The 25,045-nt window shown below is 37.0% G+C and overlaps 11 protein-coding genes across 23 annotated transcripts; 6 read left to right on the forward strand and 5 right to left on the reverse strand.

The window, feature by feature from the left end:
• Positions 1–317: 317 nt before the first annotated feature.
• Positions 318–1,887, forward strand: AT1G80140 (Pectin lyase-like superfamily protein; the record flags this gene model as incomplete). The annotated part of the gene is made up of 6 exons (NM_106663.1): positions 318–410; positions 520–696; positions 910–1,117; positions 1,197–1,278; positions 1,361–1,583; positions 1,660–1,887. 6 exons carry the CDS (start codon positions 318–320, stop codon positions 1,885–1,887), a joined length of 1,011 nt encoding a protein of 336 aa, NP_178131.1.
• Positions 1,888–2,036: 149 nt separating this feature from the next.
• AT1G80150 (Tetratricopeptide repeat (TPR)-like superfamily protein) lies at positions 2,037–4,263 on the forward strand. Of its 2 annotated transcripts, NM_001334958.1 has the most exons (3): positions 2,037–3,372; positions 3,468–3,864; positions 3,960–4,263. In NM_001334958.1, the coding sequence occupies exons 1-2, from the start codon at positions 2,445–2,447 to the stop codon at positions 3,509–3,511; spliced, it is 972 nt and encodes a 323-aa protein (NP_001323288.1). In that variant the 5' UTR covers positions 2,037–2,444; the 3' UTR covers positions 3,512–3,864; positions 3,960–4,263. The 2 variants fall into 2 exon arrangements, with proteins under 2 accessions (NP_001323288.1, NP_178132.1); NM_106664.4 differs by having other exon boundaries at positions 2,037–3,864.
• Positions 4,264–4,603: 340 nt separating this feature from the next.
• Positions 4,604–6,321, forward strand: GLYI7 (Lactoylglutathione lyase / glyoxalase I family protein). 3 transcript variants are annotated; one of them, NM_001334959.1, is made up of 3 exons: positions 4,604–4,962; positions 5,064–5,169; positions 5,395–6,295. In NM_001334959.1, exons 1-3 carry the CDS (start codon positions 4,685–4,687, stop codon positions 5,635–5,637), a joined length of 627 nt encoding a protein of 208 aa, NP_001320354.1. In that variant the 5' UTR covers positions 4,604–4,684; the 3' UTR covers positions 5,638–6,295. The 3 variants fall into 3 exon arrangements, with proteins under 3 accessions (NP_001320354.1, NP_565231.1, NP_001077851.1); NM_106665.3 differs by having other exon boundaries at positions 4,705–4,962; positions 5,395–6,321; NM_001084382.1 differs by having other exon boundaries at positions 4,713–5,169; positions 5,395–5,897.
• AT1G80165 (cotton fiber protein) lies at positions 5,993–6,208 on the reverse strand (the record flags this gene model as incomplete). Its single annotated transcript, NM_001334960.1, has 1 exon — positions 5,993–6,208. One exon carries the CDS (start codon positions 6,206–6,208, stop codon positions 5,993–5,995), a length of 216 nt encoding a protein of 71 aa, NP_001321240.1.
• A 598-nt stretch (positions 6,322–6,919) lies between the features above and the next one.
• AT1G80170 (Pectin lyase-like superfamily protein) lies at positions 6,920–9,601 on the reverse strand. 2 transcript variants are annotated; one of them, NM_106666.4, is made up of 9 exons: positions 9,181–9,601; positions 8,919–9,050; positions 8,639–8,809; positions 8,530–8,550; positions 8,247–8,454; positions 8,090–8,171; positions 7,916–8,024; positions 7,716–7,832; positions 6,920–7,637 (listed from the first exon to the last, which is right to left on the reverse strand). In NM_106666.4, exons 1-9 carry the CDS (start codon positions 9,388–9,390, stop codon positions 7,353–7,355), a joined length of 1,335 nt encoding a protein of 444 aa, NP_565232.1. In that variant the 5' UTR covers positions 9,391–9,601; the 3' UTR covers positions 6,920–7,352. The 2 variants fall into 2 exon arrangements, with proteins under 2 accessions (NP_565232.1, NP_001320668.1); NM_001334961.1 differs by having other exon boundaries at positions 7,115–7,637; positions 7,716–8,024; positions 9,181–9,486.
• A 787-nt stretch (positions 9,602–10,388) lies between these two features.
• On the reverse strand, positions 10,389–11,515 carry AT1G80180 (uncharacterized protein). Its single transcript, NM_106667.3, has one exon. The coding sequence runs from the start codon at positions 11,178–11,180 to the stop codon at positions 10,764–10,766; it is 417 nt and encodes a 138-aa protein (NP_565233.1). The 5' UTR covers positions 11,181–11,515; the 3' UTR covers positions 10,389–10,763.
• A 1,114-nt stretch (positions 11,516–12,629) lies between these two features.
• Positions 12,630–15,536, forward strand: PSF1 (partner of SLD five 1). Of its 6 annotated transcripts, none has more exons than NM_001334963.1 (7): positions 12,630–12,952; positions 13,147–13,257; positions 13,507–13,574; positions 13,667–13,780; positions 13,864–14,035; positions 14,137–14,286; positions 14,796–15,361. In NM_001334963.1, exons 2-7 carry the CDS (start codon positions 13,183–13,185, stop codon positions 14,820–14,822), a joined length of 606 nt encoding a protein of 201 aa, NP_001323117.1. In that variant the 5' UTR covers positions 12,630–12,952; positions 13,147–13,182; the 3' UTR covers positions 14,823–15,361. The 6 variants fall into 6 exon arrangements, with proteins under 6 accessions (NP_001323117.1, NP_001323118.1, NP_178136.1 ...); NM_106668.6 differs by having other exon boundaries at positions 12,734–13,039; positions 14,796–15,536; NM_001334966.1 differs by having other exon boundaries at positions 12,753–13,039; positions 13,143–13,257.
• A 22-nt stretch (positions 15,537–15,558) lies between these two features.
• Positions 15,559–16,706, forward strand: AT1G80200 (uncharacterized protein; the record flags this gene model as incomplete). 3 transcript variants are annotated; one of them, NM_001334968.1, is made up of 3 exons in its annotated part: positions 15,559–15,835; positions 16,102–16,336; positions 16,419–16,706. In NM_001334968.1, the coding sequence occupies 3 exons, from the start codon at positions 15,651–15,653 to the stop codon at positions 16,704–16,706; spliced, it is 708 nt and encodes a 235-aa protein (NP_001323217.1). The 3 variants fall into 3 exon arrangements, with proteins under 3 accessions (NP_001323217.1, NP_001323216.1, NP_001319426.1); NM_001334969.1 differs by having other exon boundaries at positions 15,654–15,835; NM_001334967.1 differs by having other exon boundaries at positions 15,741–15,835.
• A 129-nt stretch (positions 16,707–16,835) lies between these two features.
• Positions 16,836–19,462, reverse strand: BRCC36A (Mov34/MPN/PAD-1 family protein). 2 transcript variants are annotated; one of them, NM_106670.4, is made up of 10 exons: positions 19,225–19,462; positions 18,843–18,971; positions 18,645–18,732; positions 18,483–18,568; positions 18,163–18,378; positions 17,804–17,976; positions 17,561–17,719; positions 17,396–17,476; positions 17,271–17,325; positions 16,836–17,186 (listed from the first exon to the last, which is right to left on the reverse strand). In NM_106670.4, the coding sequence occupies exons 1-10, from the start codon at positions 19,333–19,335 to the stop codon at positions 17,064–17,066; spliced, it is 1,221 nt and encodes a 406-aa protein (NP_178138.2). In that variant the 5' UTR covers positions 19,336–19,462; the 3' UTR covers positions 16,836–17,063. The 2 variants fall into 2 exon arrangements, with proteins under 2 accessions (NP_178138.2, NP_001117626.1); NM_001124154.2 differs by having other exon boundaries at positions 16,836–17,325.
• A 2,083-nt stretch (positions 19,463–21,545) lies between these two features.
• Positions 21,546–22,313, forward strand: AT1G80220 (hypothetical protein (DUF1644); the record flags this gene model as incomplete). The annotated part of the gene is made up of 1 exon (NM_106671.1): positions 21,546–22,313. The coding sequence occupies one exon, from the start codon at positions 21,546–21,548 to the stop codon at positions 22,311–22,313; it is 768 nt and encodes a 255-aa protein (NP_178139.1).
• Positions 22,314–23,162: 849 nt separating this feature from the next.
• Positions 23,163–25,041, reverse strand: AT1G80230 (Rubredoxin-like superfamily protein). The gene is made up of 6 exons (NM_106672.5): positions 24,532–25,041; positions 24,269–24,354; positions 23,977–24,027; positions 23,819–23,885; positions 23,644–23,723; positions 23,163–23,547 (listed from the first exon to the last, which is right to left on the reverse strand). Exons 1-6 carry the CDS (start codon positions 24,704–24,706, stop codon positions 23,491–23,493), a joined length of 516 nt encoding a protein of 171 aa, NP_178140.1. The 5' UTR covers positions 24,707–25,041; the 3' UTR covers positions 23,163–23,490.
• Between the last annotated feature and the right edge of the window lie 4 nt (positions 25,042–25,045).

Below are 25,045 nucleotides of genomic sequence, written 5' to 3' on the forward strand. Positions count from 1 at the left end.
TTGAACCTGATTTTTAAAATATTAATCCTCTTTTTGTACATATGTGTAGGATTGGTTTTTGATCGTACTCGTTGCAATTTTAGGATTTCCCGGGTTAAGCTATAGTGAATCAGTGATGAAATATGGAGCGGTCGGGGATGGAATTGTCGATGATACATCTGTAAGTTATTGGTGTATATATATTATATATCAGTACAAGCAGCATAATTGTTTAGTCATCATATAAAAAAAATTAAACTTTTGCATGGTATATGTGGGCAAAAAAAAACAAGGCGTTCCAAAAGGCGTGGGAGGATGCTTGTAAGGGAAGCTCCAAAATGGGAAGTGTAAACGTACCAGCAGGGAAGGTGTTCCTCCTCAACTCCCTTCACTTCACGGGTCCTTGCATACCCAAACCTCTCCTTTTCATTGTAAATCCCTCCACCACTTTACTTGATTGATATTACATGAATACTCGAATATGAACCTACTCCTCCAAGTTAATTATAAAGTTACTTTTGCTGATATATGTATATATAGATCGATGGAGAGATGATAGCGCAGAGTGATCCACAGAAGTGGGGAAATGGTGAGAACGGGGTAATACCATGGCTCATATTCGATCAAGTAGATGGACTTGCAATCGTAGGGCGCGGCTTGTTGGACGGCCAAGGCAAATCATGGTGGGATATTCATTGTAGAGACCATCCCGGACCCGTAAGTTTCCTTTTTTTTAACTTTTTATTTTTCTTGGGTTATAATGTATCCTAACAAACCATCTCTATGTGATAATACATTTTGTAACCTATAACGTGTCACAGAATTGCATCTGCCTTGCACCAACGGTAAGTTTGCTATTTACAAAAGGAAGTACGTAGTATGTATATAATAACTTGGACGTCTCTATAACTATAGATATATTTCTCGCAGATGATGACATTTAGCAACTGCGGAAATGTAACATTAAAGAGTTTGAGATTTAGAAATAGTGCACAAACACATGTTCTTGTGATGGGAAGCCAAAATGTGTATATCGATGATATCAAAATAACATCACCGGAGGCTAGCCCTAACACCGACGGTATTCACATCACATCTTCCACCGCCGTTTCTATCAATCATTCTGACATCGCCACTGGTATATTTCCTTACCTAACCATATAAAAGATCAAACAAAAGTTTAATTTGTTTATTTATTCTCACAATTAATTAAACAGGTGATGATTGTGTGTCGATCGGAGATCAAGTGAATAATTTGAATGTTACTTTTATGAATTGCGGACCTGGTCACGGTGTGAGGTGATTACCATCTCCTTATCGACCTCGTAATCTTATATTTTTCATAATAAAAAAATGAGAACTAATAAGAAATTAGAGACAGCATTGGGAGTTTAGGTAGAGGAGGAACAGAGGTAACAGTGGAAAACATACGTGTGTCGCACGTTAACTTCACTGGAACAACAAACGGAGCTCGAATCAAGACTTGGCCTGGAGGAACTGGTTACGTCCGAGGAATCGAGTTCTTCGATATCCGTTTCTCGTCTGTACAAAACCCCATCATCATTGATCAGTTCTACGGTTGTGCCCCTACATGCGTTGAGACTGTGAGAACCTTTTTCTTTCTATCTTTCAAGTTAATATTAAATGTAAATGAGCTAATGTTTGAATGTAATGTATCAGATGAAGGGAGTTCACATAGAGAAAGTGAGATACATGAAGATGAGTGGAACATCGGCGACAAAGGTGGCTATGAAACTCGAGTGTTCAGGGGAGAGTGTTCCATGTTCCAACCTTTTCATGAGAGACATTGACTTATCTCCGGCCGATGGTATTGATTCTGTCTCCTCTCTCTGCTCTTTTGCTCACGGCTCCGCACAAGGCATCATTCGACCTTTATCCTGTTTCTAACTATTTTAGTAATTTGTAAAGTTTTGGGGTGTAAATTGAATTACTATGTAAATGCAGGGGTCATATTGGAATAAACAACAATGTTTTAGTTAAAAGGCCTGTATAACAATGCAGGCCCAAACAAAAAGATATGAGCCCAATAGTCACTGAAATTGTTTTCTCAAACCCAAAAAACCTAAAACCTTAAACCTCCGTATGTGTTCCGTCGTTAGCCTCCTGCTAATCTCCATCTCAGATCGCAATTTCTCCCTTTTCCGGTCACTGCTCCGGCTTACGACTATAGCGTTCCGAGATAAAGTTCGGCTGTGTTAATTAAATTCGCCGTCGGAGGGATTTTACGGATATGGCTGTTGTTGAATCGCATGGGGATTTAGGTTATTGTCGATTGAGGTAAATGGATGTCGAGGGTTTGCTCAACTCTTCGCTCTCCTTATCTTTGAAGCTGGTTCTATAGATTGGTTAGTAGATCTTACAAATTGCAAAGATTGGAGATTTGGGGGATTTGAATAAGCTACATGTTATTCGGGTATGTTTAGGCTCGAGGGAGGCCCTGGATCATGCTATCTCTGCGACACATTCGCAGATTCTGCCATTTTCCTTCCTCTGCAGCCACTGGTATTGCATATGTTTCAACAGAGTCCAATCAGATCCAGGGTTTGAAACCGCTCGAGGAACCTGCCCTTGTGAAGCTTAAATCTGAGCGAGACCCTGAGAAGCTATACAATCTCTTTAAAGCTAATGCCACTAACCGTTTGGTGATTGAAAATCGATTTGCTTTTGAAGATACGGTCTCTAGATTAGCTGGGGCAGGTCGGCTTGATTTCATTGAGGATCTGCTTGAGCATCAGAAGACACTTCCACAAGGTAGGCGTGAGGGTTTCATTGTTAGGATTATAATGTTGTATGGCAAGGCTGGAATGACGAAGCAAGCACTTGATACTTTCTTCAATATGGATTTATACGGTTGCAAAAGATCTGTTAAGTCCTTCAATGCCGCTCTTCAAGTCTTATCTTTCAATCCTGATCTCCACACCATCTGGGAGTTCCTTCACGACGCCCCATCGAAGTATGGCATTGATATTGATGCGGTTTCTTTTAACATTGCCATTAAATCTTTCTGTGAGCTGGGTATTCTTGACGGGGCCTATATGGCAATGAGGGAGATGGAGAAATCAGGGTTAACACCAGATGTAGTTACATATACTACACTTATATCGGCGTTATACAAGCACGAGAGGTGTGTGATTGGAAATGGATTGTGGAACCTTATGGTCCTCAAGGGCTGTAAGCCGAACCTCACCACTTTTAATGTTAGGATTCAGTTTTTAGTGAATAGGAGACGAGCTTGGGATGCAAATGATCTGTTGCTGTTGATGCCTAAACTCCAGGTGGAACCGGACAGCATAACATATAACATGGTTATCAAAGGGTTTTTCCTTGCGAGGTTCCCTGACATGGCGGAAAGAGTTTATACAGCGATGCATGGTAAGGGGTACAAACCCAATTTGAAGATATACCAGACGATGATTCACTATTTGTGCAAGGCAGGAAATTTTGATTTGGCTTATACAATGTGCAAGGATTGTATGAGAAAGAAGTGGTACCCAAACTTGGACACAGTTGAGATGTTGCTCAAAGGGCTTGTGAAAAAGGGGCAGCTTGATCAGGCTAAGTCGATCATGGAGTTAGTTCACAGAAGAGTACCTCCTTTCAGGTCAAAACAGTTGCTCTCCCTTAAGTCCATTTTGTAATGTTTACATGAAATGGAACAAATTTGCTACATGTACACGACAATGCGGCCAAAAGAATTCTTTCTTTCTTTCTCCTGAGTTTATTTTGTATAGCTGTGGTGGAACTGGAAATGGGATGTAGCCTCATATTAGGAGGCACACTTATCTTCCAATCAGATTCAACTATTTGTTGTTCAATGTGAATAAAGCTTAGGATGATTTGGAAACTTCAATGGAGGGATACCCAGTAAGTCATGGATGCCTCTACAATCTTAAGTTGTGATAGCACAGAACTAGTTTACCTTTTGTAATGCTACTTACAAAACATGTTGTTGATTTCAGCTGGAGAGCAAAATGGCATACACAAAGCAGGGACCATGTGCTGAAGAAACCAAAAGGATCTTCGTCTGACGATGCAAAAGCTCTTGAGCACCTGGAAAAATGAGTTATGTTGTAAGCTTCATCTAGCCAAATTAAAAGCACTAAACATATAACAAAGGATATCAACGTTGATAGCTTTTTCTTGATATAGCACGAATGTAAACAACAGAGAATAGAACAGAGACAACATTACCAGCAATGAATATTTTTATTATTATGTCGAATAAATACATTTTCCCACAAGTGACAGAGCAAACAAAATTCACATATTTTTGTCTATTACACTTTGGTGTCAGACTGACTTGTTACGTAGATTTATGGCGGTGGATTATAACATTGTAACTTTAAATATCTTTTAACGTAAGAAACAAAACTCCAAAATTGGTGTTTATTTTTAAAAATAAAAATTTGAGGGGGCATGTATGTTTGTTTAGTTGATTCACGTGTTCTTTGTGTCTGAAAATTCTGAATTTGATGATTTTGAAAAAGGAAAAAAAGATACGAGGTATCCTCAATTCCAAAAGGATGAATGATACAACTCATATATACAAGATTATAGTAAAAAGAAGGGATGCATATAAAGAAACATAGACATCATCGCCATCCATCCTCAGATCAGTTCCGTAGTTTACTGGATCACGACACACACACATATACACGTGTACATATAAGCCATTCTTATCAAAATGACCACCTTCCTCCTGAATTCTCATTCATTATATAGGCGTATATTTCGGAATTCTAAGTTTTGTTGCTACGATCGAGCCAGCGTTCTGTTTCTGTACGTCTCTCTGGGTAAGAAAGAAAAAATGAAGGACGAAACGGGAAACCCTCTGCATATCAAGTCTTTGAATCACATCTCTCTTCTCTGTCGATCCGTCGAGGAATCCATTAGCTTTTACCAAAACGTTTTAGGGTTCCTCCCTATTCGCAGACCTGACTCTTTTGATTTCGATGGCGCGTGGTACATATATACATACTTACCTACATGGAGATATTATATATATATTTCTCTTTAAGAATTGTTAAATTTCGTAATTATATACTTATTTTGTGTGATTATAGGTTGTTTGGACATGGAATTGGGATTCATCTTCTTCAATCTCCTGAACCTGAGAAATTACTCAAGAAAACAGAGATTAATCCCAAGGATAATCACATTTCTTTCCAGGTACCCTTTTTTTTTTTACTTTATCATTTTGACCCCACACCTTTTTAAATGCCTCCTCGCTAACCCCTTTGTTTAAATTGGAGCTCAATAAACTCCTTTTAATTGTGATTTGTGAGACCAAATGATGGAAGTTTTAGCTTTTCAGAGGGTATTAGGCAGCCAAATGTGTTGTTTATTAGTAGTACAGAAATATATTTGATAGAAGAATGTGTGTGTTGAATGCAGTGCGAAAGCATGGAAGCAGTGGAGAAGAAGCTCAAGGAGATGGAGATAGAGTATGTGAGAGCAGTGGTTGAAGAAGGTGGCATCCAAGTGGACCAACTCTTCTTCCACGACCCTGATGCCTTCATGATCGAGATATGCAACTGCGATAGCCTCCCCGTTATCCCTCTCGCTGGAGAAATGGCTCGTTCATGCTCTCGACTTAATATCCGCCAGCTCGTTCAGCCAACTCAGATCCACCCCTAGTTCTCTCTGTCTTCCCTAATTTCTGTTTTCGTAAATAATTTCAAGTGTCCATGTGATTGTCTCTTTGATTGCGTGTGAATATAATTGCATGTAATAAACAGCTAGTGGTAAGTTGATGTGATTCCTCAACCGGGAAAATGACCATTTGCTTCACACTCTAGTCTCTCTCTACCATTATTTGAGATACCAAACTCTCTCTCTCTTTTGTTGTTATGCTTCTAAAACATGTGGTTATATGATAGTAAGAAACCTTATAATACAATTGAAATCGCCTAAGAAGCTTAGAGAGATAAGTAACATATGTTATCTGAAACACGTGACATGAGACATCTATTTTTTCTGTAAGTGGAATATATCAGAGAGCTCCTCTAGGGAGGATGTTATCGCACTGAAGAGAAAGTTGTCGCCGGAAGTTTTGGATGAAAGCTTCGGCGCATTTGTCGACATCATGAATCTTAGGCTTGCTCTCTAGATGACGACTACCATTTGTAAGGGTTGTCACCGATTTTCTCTTCTCTGTTATGACTTTGGAGTTGGTACTGTGCACAGAAAGTGGTTGTAAGGAACTCATTTTCCTGATCTTTTTATGTGTGTTTTGGGATAGTTGGATGGTGGTGAGAGTTCTGATTTTAAGGGCTGTGTATTTATAGGATTGTTTGTATGCCTAAGTCTTTTTTATCCCTACGGAAGCAACTCTTGAATTATTGAAAGGAATAGATAACTAACTAATAAGAATGTTGAATTTAAACGTTTAGATAAAATATCGCTTATATTATTAGTAAACCATATCCTTTCAACACTTATCCACTTAAATCTAAACCCAGTAAGTATCAGCATTTAATTAAACCAAATATCTTGCAACTTCTGCTTTTGTGATATTCTCTAGATCATATTTATATATACGTTTCTATTTAAATAAGGAAACGAAGCATCAAATCTAAAGGTTCTCTTTGCAAAAGGGAAGGCTTACATGAAATCTAACCTAACAAGTGGAATTGATTACTCTTAGTCATAAGGCTACAAGTAGAACCTAACGACTAGAAGATAAGCCACCGAATCCGAAACTCATCATCGTCCACCGCCGTCGTTTTCCTAGCTCCGATGACTTATTTATTCTCTTAAATAACAGATATACACAGAATGGGCCGTTTTTCATATTCATCTTTGTTTCGATATATTTATGAATGGGCTATTTTGACCCAATAATTAGCCCTTTAACGTTCAAAAGGCCCATACATATTCCGAGATTATTCGTTTTAGTATGTGGCTATTACAGATGTACCCCTTCTATTTTTTGTTTATAAATCATTGCACGTGTTTTGAATATTTTTCGTAATTACATGTGTTCCCCTATATTTTGGCTCATTACATAAATTTCTCATAGTTTTGATTATGCATTAATACTAAGATTGTTTCAGCTATTTTCTCTAAGTTTTTTTGGTTACTGATCCAAAGGTTTGACTTGATTTTTCTCAAAACGAGTTTTCTCTTGTCATAAATTATATAATCTTCCCAACAACCGTGAGAGAGCTCTACATCCATCGTATGGCTCAAAAGGTAATCTTGTGAGCTGGAAATGATTGAGTGCAATAAGAGAGAAACTCAATGATAAGGGATGGACTGGTGAACTGAATTTGCCAAAACATGACTATATCATAAAAGCATTTGGCGTGTGCACAAAAACGTGGCAAGATTTTCAATCTGAAAACATGAATTCAAAGGTATGCAGATGTGATCCCGGACTGAACCGACTGTTCTAAGAAGCTTGTGTCATCTGAAAGACAAGGAGGAGGGTACACTTGACCCGAACTAGAACCATAAGCTTCCCAACAGAAAGACTCTGTGAAACCATCACCGTTTGATGGTTCAAGATCAATGTCTTGTAGAAGTATGTTGCGACATGGTGAACTATCGCTGCAAGAGATCTTGATTGCTTCCTTTGATGCTGAGGTGCCCCTCACGTGAACAAATGAGATGTTCTCAATGCTAATAGCTGATGTCTGCAGTTTTTGAGTTTTAGACAATTTTTCAGGTTCAATATTGAGCTACAAAAGAAAGATTTGGCACAAGTTCTTTACCTGATTCGCACACGGCTTCCTAGAATCGCAGTAATACTGATCGATGATGATGGGGTTTGACACATTGTTCATCTTGATGTTCCTAAAGATAATTTTTGAGACCAAACCACTCCCTCCCTGGTTGAAAGAAAGAGGATGCAAGCAAGTTAAGTTCTTTTCATCTCAGAACGTAAATGGGAACTTTGATAAGATGGAATCACCTGCCATGTTTTGATCCGAACACCATTCGCAGTGTCAGAGATGATGGCCGTATCAACTGTTATGTCTCTAACTTCTTCCCAAGATTTTGATTTTCCTAGGCTTCCAATGCTACAACAACAATTTTATATTAGATTATGCTTAGTCTGTTTCTTATCTGTCTTGGCTTTGGTTACCTTATGCCATGGCCAGGACCACATATAATGTTGCTGATGGAGATCTGTGTAGAGTTTTTAACTATCGAAATGCAGTCATCTCCTATACAAGAAAAACAGATCCGATTAATCAGCAAAGAGCAAATATTAGATTCAAGTTCTGGTTAAGTACACTGACCTGTGCTGACAGTAGTGTTGTCTATAACGATACCACGAGAGACGCTTATGTGAATTCCATCAGTATTGGGACTAGTAGCAGGAGCTATGACCTTTAAACCAGAGATGGTCACACGGCGACAGCTGGTTAAGGCAATGTGCATTTGTTGACTATCAATCACATTGAGGTTCTCAACTCTCATATTCTTGCACTTGTGGAATGTTAAGGCCTACAAAACCAACATAGTCTTACTTTAATAGAGAGTAACCACACCACCAATAAAGGAAATCAATTGGATGCTTACCGTTGGAGCACCTCGACAAGGCTGCAAAAGAAATGGTTGAAAGAAAAGTGAGAATTCCCTTTTACTCTCTGAAGATAACATGTTGAGAAAGAAAAAAGAGGCAACTAACGTTGGAATGATTGTGTTTGCAAGATCTTTCCCACCATTCTTGCCCCATCCCGTTAACAGTGCCGCCTCCTTCAACAGTTAAGCGGCTCAAACCATGGAAATATAGCCATTTTCGGCGGTTAAGACCTTCCCAAACATCTGGATCATTGGGAGCAATGATTGTACCAGAGATCTAATGGCCAAAAAAGAGAGCAGAAAGCAATGAAGACAACAGAACAAAGACAACAATCTGAAAATATCCACAAAGATTCTAAATACCCCTGTGGAAGGGAAGGTTTAACCTGGAGTGTGAGTCTTGCTTTACAAGGTCCAGAAAGATCAATAGGCCGAAGGAGACAAGTGTAATTTTCAGGCACCAAGATTCTGGTTTTGACTTTGGAAGAACAAGCTGTCTTCCAAGCATCTGCAAACGCCTGCGTTCCATTATCACCCGACACAAATTATATAAGTATCTACCGTTGCTGTCTGATTTCCTAAATCCTACCCATAGATTCAAGATTTCACAGTGAAAAGAGGTTTCTCGAGGGTTTAGCGAATCGTTACTTTAGTGTCGTCGGTGACGCCATTGCCTTTGGCACCAAAATTGCCAACGTGGAGGAGCCGTTCGGATCTGGGTCGGGTCGAGCGCGACTGTCTCCGCGGGAGCTGGAGGAGCGATTCGAACGAATTCGCGTTTGCGGTCAAAGCGAGTGAGGAGGCTACGACTAGTAGTAACAAAAGAGTGACAAGAGTACCGCCGCGTGAATAACTCATAATTTAGATTTTTAATTTTTAGGAACCGAATGGATTTATAGACATTAAACTCAAGATACTATAATTAGGCTTATGTATGATTTTAGAATAAACAAATGAATATAGATAGAGTCTATTTATAATCAGAATTACAACAGATCTAGATTCCCTCCTCTCTACCTTGAGAGTGAGATTTAGTTTTCCTGATTGTAGTGATTATGGTGAAATGACGTTATGTTTAGCCACAAAGAAAAATGGCAAGATAGTTTCTAGTTTTCAGGGGATTTAGTAATGACATTCTTTGAAAATTTTCCATACATTATTGATTGATTAATGTAGGTGATCAATCATATAATCAAACAGAAAATTGCAAGATGAAATAAATGTATGTGTTTTGACCCAAAAAAAAAAAAAAAAAAGAAATAAATGTATGTGATAAACCCTTTTATCACTAATTTAGAAATAAAAAAAAAGTTTGATGGTTATGGGCTAAAGCCCAGATAATCAGGGTATTATATGTTGCACTAAACTAAGCCCATATGATTACGCCCAATAAAACTTTTACAATGGATGGACTATGTAAACCTTCCAACTTTCAAGAAACATTCTCATACTGGTATATGATCACTATATCTATATCTCACACCTCACGCAAACTAGTAGTTATTTACGTATCAAACAAATAAATTAAGTGTTTATTATTGGTTGCAAAATATGTGTATAGTTTTATTTTTCACTTTTTTTTTTGCAAAGGCTCCAACTTTTTGGAAAAAAAAATAGCAGTGGATGGGTGGGAACTGTGGTGCCATGCTTGATTTGGACATAACACAGAAGCGAGTCCGTGAGGGATTTGTATCGGCTGATGAAAAATTAAAATATATTTAATCAGAAATTAGAGATGAGAAAATGGCATTGGTCCTTTATCCTAGGAATGAAGAATCTGATGTTGTTGCAACTAATTTGTCAGAATGTCAGGCTCAGGTCCACTTTAGCCGCCGCAGTCAGCTGCCCAGTTTTGAATTCATTAAGATTATCAAATTTAATTACTCGATGGATTAATCATAGGAGACGAAGAAGATTGTTGATCCTCTGCTTTAATCTTACTTGGAAATATTTGGAATTCTCTCGGGAAAGAAAGAGAGATAGAATAAAACAAGAATATACATGAAAATCTAAGATCAGTCTGCAACAAAAACAAAACAAATATAAACATATATATAGTCTCTGAGTTTAAACAGTTTTAACATTAAAGCACAAACAAAAAAACACAAACAAAAACAGAAAGAAAAAGATTCATAAGAAGCAGTATAAGTATATATACTCTCTTTTTGTTTTGTTTTGTTTTCTCATCTTTGTGTGTGTTCTTCTTCTTTACTTTAGACTTTAGTTCATGCCTATCTGGATCTACGCTTCGCTGGCCTTTTCCTCTGATTAACCTTCTTCCCCGGCTGTTTCTTCCCGAAGGCAGAGCAGCACCCAAACGCCGACAGTCTCGGCGACGGCGGGTCCACCGCCGGAGACACTCTCCCTGTGTTTCGATGGTGGCGGATGGCTCCTCCTCCGTTGGATCGACTCCTCTCCATACCTCCGTCAGTTCTGATAGGTTTGAGTCCTTCTCCGGCGATAGGTTTGGTTGTCTGATCCTGTACTTCCGACGTAATCAGCTTGGCCTGTTCGTCCTGTTGTAGAGTCTCGCCTTTCCGGTCGTTGGCCGCTTGTTGGCTTAGCTCGGCGATGAGACGATCGTCCCAGACTATACCCGAAGAGCCCTGTCGACGGAAAGAGATGGTGGATCTCTGAAGACCCGCCATGGACGGCGCTAACTGTTCCTCCTCCGTTTTTTTCTTCTTCTTTTACTCTGTTTTCGTCGTTTTTGATGTGTGTTGCTAAAAGTGGTTCATCATTGTGTTTCAGACTAGTTCATTTCTTCCTCCTCTTTCTTATCTCTTTATTAGAAGGCACTTGTGTCTTTTCTAATTAATTTTCTTTTGTCGTCTTATTATTTCAATTTTATATGTTTTTTTTCTTCTGGTTCTCGAATTATCCAACCAAATATAATCGCGATTATCATGTTTAGATGCGTAATCATTGTATTTTATTTGTTACGTATTTTAAACGGGAGAGAAAAAACTGGGTCAAAGCAGCGGGTAATTATGGGAGTAGAATAGTACAAACAACGTTTTTGGGTGGTATGTGTTGAAATTTCAATTATCTTTTTTTTTAACATTAAATTTAGCTATAGCCACTTAATTATCTGCCAAAAATGATTATTTTTCTTTTCACGTTTCAGGCAAAGATCATCGCATAGCATATAGTTTTATCAACCATAATCCAGCATGGCTTAATTTTTTTTAATATTTCTTAAGGAAATCAAGCGTTGGTGACTCGTCGTTGTTCATGCTTGATTTGGTTAGTTCAAAGTTGAAACTTACAAGTATTAGTAGATGACTGATTCATCGAGTTTTAAAATAATAATCACGCAAAACTCGAACCTAATATTTCCTGAAATATAATGGCTCAACTTTGAGAGGTGTGGATTATTTTATTTTGTAAGATATCTTGCTATATGGCTTGCTGGACCATCCCATTTGTGTAATGTGGAGACAATCCATTCATGTGCTACTTTTTTCATATGGACAACAAAATTTGCGTGTTCATATCGTAATTAATCCCCAATTAAATCTACATCGCAAATCTAATATACCCATGCATTTCAAATCTCGCTACAATTATGGAAGTCCTTGAGTTGATTATTGAAGCAGCTAAAACGTAAGCATGCGAAGAAAACGGCATTTAGCTTTAAAAATTTGATGATTGTCAGAAAGAGAAAGCAAATAATTGGAAAAATAAGAGCGTCTTATCCGTAAGTGTAGATTTGATGGAACACCAAATATTTTCTATCAATTTTTTTTGGTGATGGTTATTTTGGCAAAACCAACATGATCAACGGGTTTTTTTTTTGTTAATTGTTAGCCATCTAAAGATATAGTGCATATAAACAAAACAAAATAATAAGAATAAAAGAAAGTGACACAATGTCAATCGCATCAGTACCAGTCAAATGGATCATCCTTATCCTCAGACCCAAAAGATTTACTTACATTAGGGAGTAGTATTCGGATACATGTACACGCATATAACTTCCAAATGTTGAAAGATGTATAAAAACATGTTAGACATTTACCAGTGACTTAAAAAAATATAAGTGATTTATGGTAGTATATATCACACTATATTATGAGTCATGACACTCAAATTCAAAATCCGTTTAGTACAAAAGGTTACAAGTCTAGAATCGATTTTTGTAATTTTTTTAGTATATATGACATTGGTTTGACTGTGTTACAAAGTCAAAGTAAAATCCCAAAAAAAGAAAGAGGAATATTTTGGTTCTGAGAAAAGACATAAAAAAAACAATAGAGAAACCTTGTAAAATCCCGCCAAAATTTTCACAGAACCCCTAAAAAAGTTTGAGTGTTGCCGCCATCCATAGATTTATTCCACCATCTTCATCTCTGGAAATCCTTCGCCGCCGCGAGAATTGACATTGTTTTGATTGCATATAAATCTCCGCAACAGTATGGTACGTTTTGTTTAGATCTACGGTTTTGTTATCATCCGTTAATTCGGCGACATCAGCAACGATTTGCTTCATCCACAAACCGAATAGGTTCGGTTTAAACATAAGCCTGGGATTTGAGTCAATTATTTGCATTTGCCTACTTTTTTCAATTTTCTGGGCACGCCAGATGTTTGATGAATTGCTCGAATAGATAGATGTCAAAGTGAAGCGAGGAGACCCGCCGATTCGACATGTACGGGAGAAAAGGGTATCAGCTTATCAAAGATTTTGCCACCGGAGAGAAGGGTCAGCTCAAACCTTTCAACGTAAGACTTCAAGCTCCCACCTTTATGACACTAAATCTCTCAATTTATACAGGCTATTGAAATTTTTGAGTATCTGTAATCTAACGTATATCAATCTTGCAAGTTTGGCCAGTAGGTTTTGATTATAGGTGACGGAATGTTAGCAAATTTCCAGTCCTGGGTTGATAATATCCAATTCTGTAATTAGAAAGTATTATCTTGGTTAGCTATGAGGTAGATTAGTTCTTTAACCTCTTGTATTTCTAACAGAGCAAACTCTTTGATGAAACAATCGAAGAGTGTGACCAGAATCACCATCTTATCCAGTCCTTGATAAGGTATTGATCCCCTTTTTTACACTGTTGCATTTTTTCAATCCATCACAAAAGACTTACTTCTGATTCATTGAGGTTGATGTTTCCATTTACAGGAAAATGCAACAAGAAGGTTTGGATGTTCAGAACAACAGAAACGCTGACCACTATGGAGCACTAATTCACCACCTTGCTTTGATCCGGAACAAGCGCTGCCTCATGGCTTATGTGTGAGAACCACGTTTCCTATCAGTAACACTATATCTGGACACTCAATTTCTTAAAAATAGCTGCAATTGGTGTCGCTATGCAGGTACAACCGAGCAGAAATTGTGCGTGATTTGGCATGGAGAGTAGGGCTTGAACTTCTCGACCTTCCCTCTGAAATCCAAGAGAAGCTCACTACACTAGAGAAGGAATACTTCAAAAACCATTCGGTTGCTCTAAAATCATACATGGGAAAAGTAGGAATCGAGTTGAATGTCGTAAGTCCTCTTTCCACCACCCTGGCTTTTATTAATTAATTGGATTTTTCTTGTTTGGTGGACTTGTAACTAGTAATCTCCTCTTGATCCATTTCTTGAAGGATATGGTCCCTCCTAAAGATCCTTATATCAAGGTCAGAATTTTGGATGATATTGATGAAGGAATCGTGCTGAGTGACAAAACAACAAATTTTGCCCGTCATTCTATGCATTTCCTCAAACGTACTGATGCGGAACCATACATTGCTCGGGTCAGTCTTTTTCGTTATTCCTTCCCTAAAACTAGAATGATCTAAAGCCCATAAACTTCCACGAACTGAGAAATTCAAAGAATGAGCCTTGCTCAAATTCGCAGAGATGTAGATAGAACCTTGATTACAGCCTTCCCTAGCAGGTTTAATAGGAAAAAAGAAGACTGCTTAAGATAGATTATAACTGAAAAAACGAAACTATAGAATTCCTGAAAGATCTGAATAGTGATGCAAATAGAAGTTTTAGGTTTAGAATATGCGTGAAGTGTAATCTGAAGAATTGACTTTTGTCACATTTCTTGGTACCGTCAAGATTACATAAGGTCGAAACATTTCATAAACTGTGAGTGTATTGGATTCTTTGGTTTTCCATGTGATGTTTGTCATAGTATGCCAAAGGAGTTGCTAAGCAAATGCAGTCTGATTCTACTGCCTAGCTTAAAAGGGGTCTCGTGTCCCATCATTTGGATAAAGAGTTTCTAATTGTTGAGATGTGAATGGGATAACAGGGCCAAATGGAGGAGCTGACAGGATGATTGATCTAATCAGAAGCTGTGGTGGGCTCAGATGAATCACGGTCGGGTCTGTGATCAAAGAATGTAAGCTTACTTAGCCTTGTATAATTGTAAGACAGGAACATGAAACCAGAAACCTCATACTCAAACTCATGTAACAATTATTTATCTTACAAAGTTACTTCTGTAGTGCATAACATTCACTAGCAATAATGCAGTTTTGACAAGCTCAAAATTACCTTTTTTCCAATGGACAATCTTTCAAGGCTTCAATACTCAGTCTTTTTGTTACTTGCTGGCTTTTCACTATAGAAGTGAACCTGCAGCTAAAAAGATAAGAATCTGCCACAAATGCTGCAGAAAAATGAGAATATGTCATCTACAAAACATACCTCAAGATTAGCTTGTAAGATCTGAATAGTGATGAGGCATTTACTCGAACGATGATCATTGTCACATCTCTGATTAATGTAAACGATAAACGGATTTTTGATGTTTCCATATAGTTTGATATTGTCTCTTTCCTTAGGCGTTTTCAAAACCATAAACATAGGTGAATGTTATTTACAATGTCTCTATAGTTATGATTAATTTGAGTTGCTACTCATCTTGTTTCTGAAAGGAGGAATTCTTGCATCTTTTGAGGATTAGTTTTTTGACTTGCATACAGAAAATGTGTTCTTAGTCTCTTGCCTTCTTAGTTGTTACCACCACTGCTTCGTCAATATTTTATTATTGGATTCACAACAAAAAAATTCCTCTTTATTTTTTATGAGAAAAGGGGAAAAAACACTTAAAACCTTTTGTGTTGACCAGAAAAAAAAAGAGGGATAAAACGTGGGGGTATTAATGGGAATGGGGATGTTCCACATATTTCTGAAATTTTTTTCCCTCTGCTACGAAACCTTTGAAATTTGTGTCATCGAAATCGAAACCAAAATGGATCTTTCGAAGAAGAAATGGGCTTCGATTATCTCCGTCATCGCTTCTTCTCTGTTTTCGCTCCTCATCGTCTTCCAGATTCCTCTGTTCAGGTATCATCATTTCCAAACCATTCATCGCAATTTTGTCATCTGATGAACGCAGAAACCAATGCACTAACTAGTTGAAATTGATGGCAAAATTCACCAAATTAGGGTTACTCTGTTCAACAATGCAGGGGCGTTATTGGATTTAGATGATCGTAAAAAGACAGATAGCATTCTATTAGGGATTGAAGAAATGTATGTCTTAGACCATTCCTTGTTAGAGAACAATCTATATTTGAATTGAGTGCGCTTTGTTTGTTTATATGTTGCAGAGTGGCGTGCAGGAACAAGAGTTGTGAAACTCCATTAGAGGTCATATCCTCTGAGTTGATTGCTACTGATTTGATTCCTTCTTCTCTTGTCAAGACCCTCCTTTATCCTGGTGCCATTACCAAGTCTCTTTTTGCTGGCTCCAAAATCCCCAGCTACCACCACTTGTTTCAGTTTTACAGTTTCGACGGCATGTATCGCACCTCCTCCTTTGCAACCGATATTCATCATCTAGAGGTTTTGCTTCTTCCATTCTCTCCATCCATCTGGTTATAACAACACCTTTAGTCCAACAATGTCAATCCAAAATCTGCTTCAGGTGTTTGCTGGGAGTTGTTTGTGTCTTCTTGGAGCTTTACTCAACCTGTTCAAACCCACAAGAATAACCTTCATTGGAACGCTTTTGATATCTTGGGGTCTTATCAGAGACATTCTTCTTCTGGACTCTGCTCACGATTGGATAAGCCCCCACAGAAACTCTGTTCGTGTCTACCCAACACTGTTTCTAGCTTCACTTTCTGCATTTCTCTCCATGCGAAGCGACGTCAGGAAGATCATCAGGTGTTGTACATCTATCACCCTTTCCAAATCCTCTAAAGGAGACTAGGCTTCTGCTTCACTAACTTCATAGATTCCAACACCTAGAAGAACTCACTTTTCCTTTAAACAACAGAGAAACTGTTATTTTCTGAGAAAAAGCTTCTGTAACTTTCCCATCAATTTTCATCATGAATATGCAATCAAGGTTCACTTTTTCTTTTCCACCTCATATCCATTATGAATTTGATATATTACAGATCTCTTGGAAAAGGTTAATCTTCCATGAAAATGAAAAAACCCCAATAATGCTACAGATGAGTAAACTAAGAACAGATGTCTGCCTATGATACAGTTGTAAGAAAACAAATATCCAAATAGAAACATACACAAAGAGGAAGGCATGTGCCTTTAGTCACAGATCTTTCTACGATCGTCTTCTGCTTCGGCTGCCAGAACCGTGAACCAGACGAGATGCTCCCCCGCTTGTCTCTGCTCCTTTCAGTTTCTGTGCTTCCAAAACTTCAGCTTCATCCATCAGCATTGCTAACTGCACAACACACACAACAGGATTTCGACCCAGCCAAAAAAATCATCATCCATGAAAGAGCTTTATTTATGAGGAGACACATACCCGGATCTTGTTCTCCTTCAGCCTATCTTGAAGTGCGTTAATGGCAGGACTCAAGCTGCAAAAAGCTTGAAGTTCATATAACCAATGACAAAACAACGTATCAAATGTTAACACGCACTACTAACCAGTATTCTATTAACTTGCACATGGAAGCCTGATATGTTGATGTGTTGTGAATGAAAGCAAGAGGATGAACTCTCCCGTCTCTAGAGAAACAAAAGGAGCTTTTGCACTTAAATCTCTATGATTAAGGTATGAAGAACATGTAACAAAAAGATTAAATCGAAAACCTCTTGCTTTGCTGCACGGATTGGTGGTACGCTGCTCGTTCCTCCTCGTAGAGTACTCGTTGCAGGCTTTTAAAAGATGCTAAAGGTGAATTGAGTTGAAGAAGGGATGAAGTCGGCAAAACATGAAGTGGGACTTCTTTTCTAACATACCCCACACCACTGCACGTAAAATCCTTAGCTTAAGTAATAAAGGAAATAAACGGTGCAATGTTCGTAAGCCCAAAAGTTCATGTTGAGAAATACCTGGTTTCTAAATTTGAGCGGTGCATTGCCTCTTGCATACTTTCAGACATGTCCATCGAGTCAATTTCTATTGCTGTGCTGCTGTAGTTTCCACTTGTTCCATCTCTTCTGGTGTTGTTGGCCTCAGTATTGTTCACAAAGAAAGCCTCAAAATCTGAAACGCGTCCTCCACCCTACTCAGGCACACACACATACAAGGCTCAGACATCAATGTGTATATACATATCAGCCAACGGTTCAGTCAGAAATGCCATCATTGTCTTAAGAATTCGAAAAATGAGTTGTATTATGCACGAATTGTAATTTGACAACTTTGAACTAAGCTCGAGTAAAATGCTATAGCTTTTGGAAAAAGAGACCTTAGATCCGGAAGTTGTAGCTGTATCACTTGTGTCGAGCTCAGGATTGTCTCCCCGAGCAGAAGACGATCTCTGGTATATCGAGTCCGAAGAACTAAATGAAGATTCTAAATCGATAACAGAATCTTTATTTGCAAGAACCAGGCTCATTGATTTAGGAATACTATTCGGCTTTCCATCAGAAGACTGGAAAGCGATAACTTGGATTCTGCCAACCTGGAAACATCAACTAAGCAAATTCAGCAATATGTATAAGCTGAAGAGAAGTATTTTTGAAAAGTTTCAAGTAGCTAATCCACTCATAGCAAATACTAACTAACCTTGTTAGCATCTTCACTAAAACAGGAAAAGATGAGGCCAATAAAACCAGAATCTAAAAGCTGATACATAGCTTGTGTTCGAACATCTGCAGGCAGAAACAGGACATAAATATGAGGAACAAGATAAAAACATCGAGAAGTTACAATGATGATGATACATACCGACATGGGAAGGAAGAACGGTAATATGAGGATGGGAGTGGTACCATCCAATGACCCGTGTAGTTCTGCCCGTTGATATCGTCATTCTGTGTCGAAATTAGTGAAGGAAGACTACAAAACACTCTTGTTTTAACCAAACCATAACTAAAATACACATAGACCATCAATCTGAAAAAAGCAAGTTTATAAAAAGGATATATCAGCCTGAGCAGAAGCAGCAGCCAGTTGTTCAGGATTGGTTTCAACTCTATCCTTCTGCCGATCAGACCGTGACTGAGGCGATGCTCCCCAGATCATAGCTGTGGCACTTCCCCCGTCCTTTGAGTACTAAGTCAGTTTCCAAAACCACAACGAAGAGTTAACATAAACACAACAAGATTTGAAACTCAGGATTGTCTAGGAATTGTTCAAGCCTTGTATACCATCAAAAACAGAGATTACAGAGAGGCAAAAGCCAAACTCTTTCTTTGGACTGAATTGAGATCAATTCAGGTAACTAAAAATCTGAGGCAATATCGAATCTAAGAAAGATGAATTATTCGCTGCAGAGTAATAACTAGACGGAGAAATTCCGAATTACCTCGATGTCGCCGAGAAGGAGACCCATGATCTCTTCGGTCTCGGTGGATAATGCGTGAGTGAGGCAAGTCAACCAGACATCCTCGGACATATTAACGCATGTAAGAGACATAACTTCTTCGGAAGAGATAAACTTTAAACCTTTATGCAGACGTTATTTGCTTCTTCGAGAATTCGATTTGATTTTGCCTCTTTTTAGATTTATCCGACGAAACTGGAGAACGAAGAAGAAACAATCGTACATTAATAATAATGTGTTGCAACTTATAATTTAGCAGAGTTCTGATGGCGCTTATATGATACGTACGGTGTACGGTGTTCTCCATTCACTCCTCAAATCCGGACCGTACATATTCTAAGTCCTTTGACCTTTAATCATTCTTGCTTTGTACTTTGTTATTTTCTTTACTTTTTTTTTTTTTTCTCATAAAAACCAATAACAAATCAAAGGCCTCGTAATGGGCTTTTCAGTTGTTTGTTTTTTTATTCTTTTCTACTTATATTTTTCATATTTTTTTACCTACTGTATGTTTCTTTTAGTTATAATACATTATCATATTTTTCATTTACCACTGTTGACTGTTGTACTATATAAAATTAAGTGAGATAAAATGTATGTATCAAACTGGGACTAGTGTCATATATTTTAAGTAAGGCCAACAAAATCTATTTATATGTAACTATCTAAAATAATTTTGTGTTTTTAGTAATTAATTATCTTTATTTTGACTAGTAGCGGCGCCGGTTTATTTAATTTATATTAAGTAAAATCTATGTGTTTTAAATCTTTTAGTTATATGCTATCTTAATTTTGATAAGTGTCACTATCTACATTTAAACTAAGTAAGATATATGTATTTGTGTGATTTATTATCTAATAACACCACATCAACTAAATTTAAATGAAATCTATGTGTCTTTAGAAATTTTGTTATTATTGACTAGTGGCGGTGCTATCCTATCTTACAATAAACTAAATGTATTTTTAGTTTTAATAGTATATTTAAGTAAAAAACATAATCATTTGTCTTTAGTAATTTATTATTTATAGTTTGACAAGTGGCGGCGGTATACATCTAACTTTAAATTAAGTAAAATCTACATGTGTATAATAATTAGTTATCTAAATTAAATCAAAATATGTGTATTTAGTAATTTATTATCTAATAAAATTGATTGGTGTCGGCGCCGTATTATCCGAATTAATTAAAGTAATGTGACTAGTAAAACAAGATGAAATATTAGTTTTAGATTTACTTCTTTAATTCATTAAAATTAATTAAAAAGGCTATTTGTCTTATTTCTTTATTTCTTAAAATATCTATCTAGTTTGTATAAAATGGTTTCTTATAGGTTTTAGATTATTTATTTTTAACTTTTAAGCTTTAGACACAAAAGGTTGTGATTTATTTACTTTTGTATTTCATTGAATTGTTTTTCCTTTTTAAATTTCAATCTCTTTACTAAAGAAAAAGAACTCAATCTTTCAAGAATGCCAAATTATGTTTCCTTAGTTAAGGAAAATCGAAAAAGTGAATACAAAAGAAAGGGGTATTTTGCCATTTTGGTCGAATGAGATACCACGAGTAGCTTATAAAAAGCCATAGAATTCACACAAATATGCACTCAACATCAAATCTTCAATCTTGAGACCAAATTCCATCGTTTGCATACTTATTTAAAATTTAAGTATTGATCTAGCTAGCCAAGTTAGGTGCACAAAATCGAGCCAAGCTAAGGTATATATTTTCTCCAATATTATGTTCGGTCGTTGGTTGGATTTTTTTTCTCAGTTTCTCATATCAACTTCATATTAATCTCATTGATCTGTTAAAATTTTAGAGCGTTTCTTCTAAAGAGTAGCCAAAAACTTTGCTATACATAAAGACCTAAAAATCTTGCGATTTTGGCAATAACTTTCGTTCTCATGTATTGAAGGAAAAATATTTTAAACCATGATTTAGTGATCAGATGCACACTAGAGATACCTCGTGATCTAGTTTTGTCCATTTCTTTCAATTATATGCATCGGGCCTTCTCGATGATGATGATTGGGTCAACATGTTAATCGTTTATAGCGCTTTGTAGGTTTGATTAGAAATATATGGTTATCGGTTACTCTATATATACACGATTCAACGAATAGTAATCGTTTGTGGTATGATCTTTGAGTCTGAATAAAATATTTGATTCCACTAATCTCGTCAATGAAATGATAAAGGGATAGTTTAATTATGGTTTCATGATCATGGTTTTATGAAATTTGTTTCTAACTTATATATTGATGTCATTAGTCAATTTTCAAATCATTTAGCAGGAAAGATGTGTAAGGAAAGACGTATAGTGTGTGAGTCAAGCAACAAGATCAGAGTATCGCCATACCCGCTTCGATCTACTAGGACCAACAAACTCAAAGCAATTGAGTCACCTATTGATGAGTCAAATTGGGAAGATGTGCGGTGTATGATCTGCATGGAACCGCCACACGAAGCTGTGCTTTTGACATGCTCGTCCTCACTCAATGGATGTCGTCCTTACATGTGCGGCACGAGTTTTCGTCACTCCAACTGTTTCAAACAGTTTTGCAGAAACAACAGAAAAAAGCGCTCAAACACCAAGACCTTACATTGCCCTCTTTGTAGAGGAGAAGTCTTGGAGACGAAAAAGGCTTCGAAGACTGCAAGAAGATTCATGAATGCTAAACCGAGGTCTTGCCCTGTGGATGGCTGTGAATTTTCAGGGACATATGCTCACCTTAATAAGCACTTGAAAACTGAGCATCAGGGTCTTGTCCCAGCAAAGGTCGATCCACAAAGGCAAAGTAGGTGGGAAATGTTGGTAAGACATGCTGAATATGTTAATCTCATGTCTGCAGCTGGGATTCCGCATATGTCTGGGGTTGTGCATCATCAACTTCCCAACAATCATCATCTTCCGATGTTTCAGGTGGGCTTTAGTGGAACCATGCAAAATTTGGATGGTCCGAGTAATGTAAGTAACGGATTTGGTCCCGTCAACTACCCCCCAGTTTTTGTACCCAGACTGCAGTTTCGACCAGTGTTTGACATGTATCGTGATAGGATTCCATGAAAAATCCTAGTTCATTGATAACCATAATCATAATATTTTTCCTTTTGTCAGTTTGGATATATAATGTTTAAAATTCAGCATTAGGATTTGTTATCTTTAAAATTCAGTATGTTTGTTGTATATATAGCAACTTATCGAATCGTATCCTCCAAAGCTTTATTTAATGATACCTTGACTTATTGTTTTATAGAAAAACTATTATAGAAAATACACCAACTAGTTGATATACATCATTCCTATATCTTAGGTCAAATTATTAAAATACATATATATATATATATATATATATATATTATGAATCTAAGTTGATCTTAGAAAATTTTAAGAATTTTGTAGATTTTTCATAAGAGTTTTATAGGTTTTTTAGAAAAAAGATTAAGAAATTTTGAAGAAATAAAATAATTTTAGTTTGTCCTCAGATTTTCATATTACTTTCGCCAAGAGTAGTTAAACATATATGTTTAAAATTTATGTATTGTAATAGAAGACAAAATTAATATGTATATTACTTTTGGATATGTAAAATTTTCATTTATTTTTTAACATCTTAGGGCTTGACTGGTATGTTAAGATTACCAACTGAATTATAAAATAACGAAACTACTTTGTGATAGATGATTTTTTTTTTTTCAAAATTTATTTATATTTTAAAACGTTCAGGATAAATTTTTAAAAATCACATTGTTTTTTTTACATTTTGTAATTCAGCACAAACTTTTGACATGAAAAAACAGTATAACATTCAAGCCCTTAATGAAAATTTGAAATAGCTAGACCGTTTTTTTTGTTTGATACTGTACATGGAATTTTCAGTTTTATTAATATGCTAATCCATTCCTAATTTCAGTGAAGCAAGCCAACATACATAAAATTAATTCCCTTTTTAATTGTCACCTTTAAAGAATTTTCTTTTTCGTTAAAACAATTTTTGAAAATCACGTATAAACACATGAGCACAAGGAGAAAGAACAAAGGTAGCATCTCAATTATTTGGCAAAAAATGGCGACGAGAGCCTGAAGATGGACCATCTATTTTCGGCGGTTTAAGGCAATCACTGAAGCAATTGGTAGAGAACTGAGGGTAGAATTAAAACCAAAAAAAAAAAACAAGACGAGGCTGCTTCACATTTAGCAGAAGCCACACTATTTCTTATTACAATAGATTGTTTTCCTTGGATCAGTGATGGTCATCACCATGTCCGTCAGGAGGTCCTCCAGGGCCGACCACTTCAAGCTACGTATTACCAAATCGTTTTGCGTTAATCAGTTGATCAATGCCTAACGTACAATATCCATGGAAAATCAAATCTAGTATGCTTTTATGGCTAACCTTGAAGTACTGTGTACACACAGGGCATTCAAAAGACTTGCCTTTCTCCAGCCAAAACCAGACAACATCATGCTCATCCTCTGTAGAGAATGAAAAACCATCATATCTCCTTTGGTCTACTAAAAATAAACCAAATCATGATGCACACAATGAAAGCAAAATAAAAAAGACCCACCTCCTTCACCTCCAGGGCAACCAACTATTCTCATGTCGTAGTAGGATTTGACTACAGCAGGAGCTTCCTATAGATCAGAAAACATAACACTCAGACAAGAGTCGAGAGAGGTTTGCTTATCATATACAATATAGTCTATCCTTTTCAATTACACAAACCTTTGTTCCAAAAGGCCCTTCAGGAAAGTCTATATCGTCCAGCTTCCTCCCCTGTCAAAGGTAAACTAATAGCAATCAGAAACAAATCAATTGCTCTCTGAAATGATATAGCCAAAAGGTAATCAATATACTCCTATATATTATATCTTCAACCACACGCTCTAAAGCAACAAACTAATGTTGTTTAGGTACTAATCTCTCTAATCATGTCAATAACTCAAGAATCAATCACTTCACAATCATTCGTGTAAACCAAATCCAATTAACAAGTAAGGATTAGGGAGAAAAGAACCTCCAATTCGGCTTGTAGTTCCTCTTTCTCGTGACCGGTTGCAATAGGCATCACATCTTCAACACGCTTCTTCACAGCAGTATCCGCTGGAACAAACACAAATCAACCCCATCGTCATATTTTTGTTTAAAACTACAGAACCAGGTTACACAATTCCAAAACGTAGTAGTATCGTATATGTCAAATCCAGAGACCAAACCCATTCAAAATCAAAGACAAGCACACAATAAATCATCAAATAGCAATCTGGATCTGTAAATTACCTGCAGCGGAGCCGATTAAACGAGAGAATATGGAGGAATATGCGGGAATGGAGGATGCACGAGTCGAGAGAGAAAGGTGAGTGGACTCTACGACGGCGTGCCTGCACGACGGAGCCGCGCAGGACCCGACGGCGGAGATGGATTTAAGATGCGATGAAACGATTCTCCTCCACATAATGGTCTCGATTCTTCGGGAAAATTAGGTTTGTCGTTTCCGATCTCAGATGATTCTCAGTCTCCGACTACCTCCTTCAAACGGAAATGAATTGAATAAATTGAAGATTGAACAAGACTTCGACTTTTTGGCGACGGCCTGTTGGGCCTGGATCATGCGACTTGTTGACCCATTATCTAATTTGAAACAAAAATCAAAATCAATATGTAACAAGATTAAAGTAAAAACTTCTGTCGATGATTAAATAAATTTTTGTAGGATATATATTTTCTTAAAAATTAATTAACGCATATGATCTAATACTATCTCTTATTAGATTTTATTGGCTCGTAAAGTTGA

The sequence above is a fragment of the Arabidopsis thaliana genome (assembly GCF_000001735.4).
Source record: "Arabidopsis thaliana chromosome 1 sequence".
Lineage (NCBI taxonomy): Eukaryota > Viridiplantae > Streptophyta > Magnoliopsida > Brassicales > Brassicaceae > Arabidopsis > Arabidopsis thaliana.

Excerpts from the sequence above, each read along its gene's own strand:
- AT1G80150 (NM_106664.4), top strand. The coding sequence starts at position 2,445 with ATGCTATCTCTGCGACACATTCGCAGATTCTGCCATTTTCCTTCCTCT.
- GLYI7 (NM_001334959.1), top strand. The coding sequence starts at position 4,685 with ATGACCACCTTCCTCCTGAATTCTCATTCATTATATAGGCGTATATTT. Across the intron at positions 4,963-5,063 it reads TTTGATTTCGATGGCGCGTG|GTTGTTTGGACATGGAATTG; the intron begins GTACATATATAC and ends GTGTGATTATAG. Across the intron at positions 5,170-5,394 it reads ATAATCACATTTCTTTCCAG|TGCGAAAGCATGGAAGCAGT; the intron begins GTACCCTTTTTT and ends TGTTGAATGCAG.
- AT1G80170 (NM_106666.4), bottom strand. The coding sequence starts at position 9,390 with ATGAGTTATTCACGCGGCGGTACTCTTGTCACTCTTTTGTTACTACTA. Across the intron at positions 9,051-9,180 it reads GCGTCACCGACGACACTAAA|GCGTTTGCAGATGCTTGGAA; the intron begins GTAACGATTCGC and ends AATGGAACGCAG. Across the intron at positions 7,833-7,915 it reads TTCGGATCAAAACATGGCAG|GGAGGGAGTGGTTTGGTCTC; the intron begins GTGATTCCATCT and ends TCTTTCAACCAG.
- AT1G80180 (NM_106667.3), bottom strand. The coding sequence starts at position 11,180 with ATGGCGGGTCTTCAGAGATCCACCATCTCTTTCCGTCGACAGGGCTCT.
- PSF1 (NM_001334965.1), top strand. The coding sequence starts at position 13,183 with ATGTACGGGAGAAAAGGGTATCAGCTTATCAAAGATTTTGCCACCGGA. Across the intron at positions 13,258-13,506 it reads GTCAGCTCAAACCTTTCAAC|AGCAAACTCTTTGATGAAAC; the intron begins GTAAGACTTCAA and ends TATTTCTAACAG. Across the intron at positions 14,036-14,136 it reads TAGGAATCGAGTTGAATGTC|GATATGGTCCCTCCTAAAGA; the intron begins GTAAGTCCTCTT and ends CATTTCTTGAAG.
- BRCC36A (NM_106670.4), bottom strand. The coding sequence starts at position 19,335 with ATGTCTCTTACATGCGTTAATATGTCCGAGGATGTCTGGTTGACTTGC. Across the intron at positions 17,977-18,162 it reads CTACAACTTCCGGATCTAAG|GGTGGAGGACGCGTTTCAGA; the intron begins GTCTCTTTTTCC and ends GTGCCTGAGTAG. Across the intron at positions 17,720-17,803 it reads CGCTCAAATTTAGAAACCAG|TGGTGTGGGGTATGTTAGAA; the intron begins GTATTTCTCAAC and ends TTTTACGTGCAG.
- AT1G80230 (NM_106672.5), bottom strand. The coding sequence starts at position 24,706 with ATGTGGAGGAGAATCGTTTCATCGCATCTTAAATCCATCTCCGCCGTC. Across the intron at positions 24,355-24,531 it reads TTTAATCGGCTCCGCTGCAG|CGGATACTGCTGTGAAGAAG; the intron begins GTAATTTACAGA and ends TGTTTGTTCCAG. Across the intron at positions 23,548-23,643 it reads TGTGTACACAGTACTTCAAG|CTTGAAGTGGTCGGCCCTGG; the intron begins GTTAGCCATAAA and ends GGTAATACGTAG.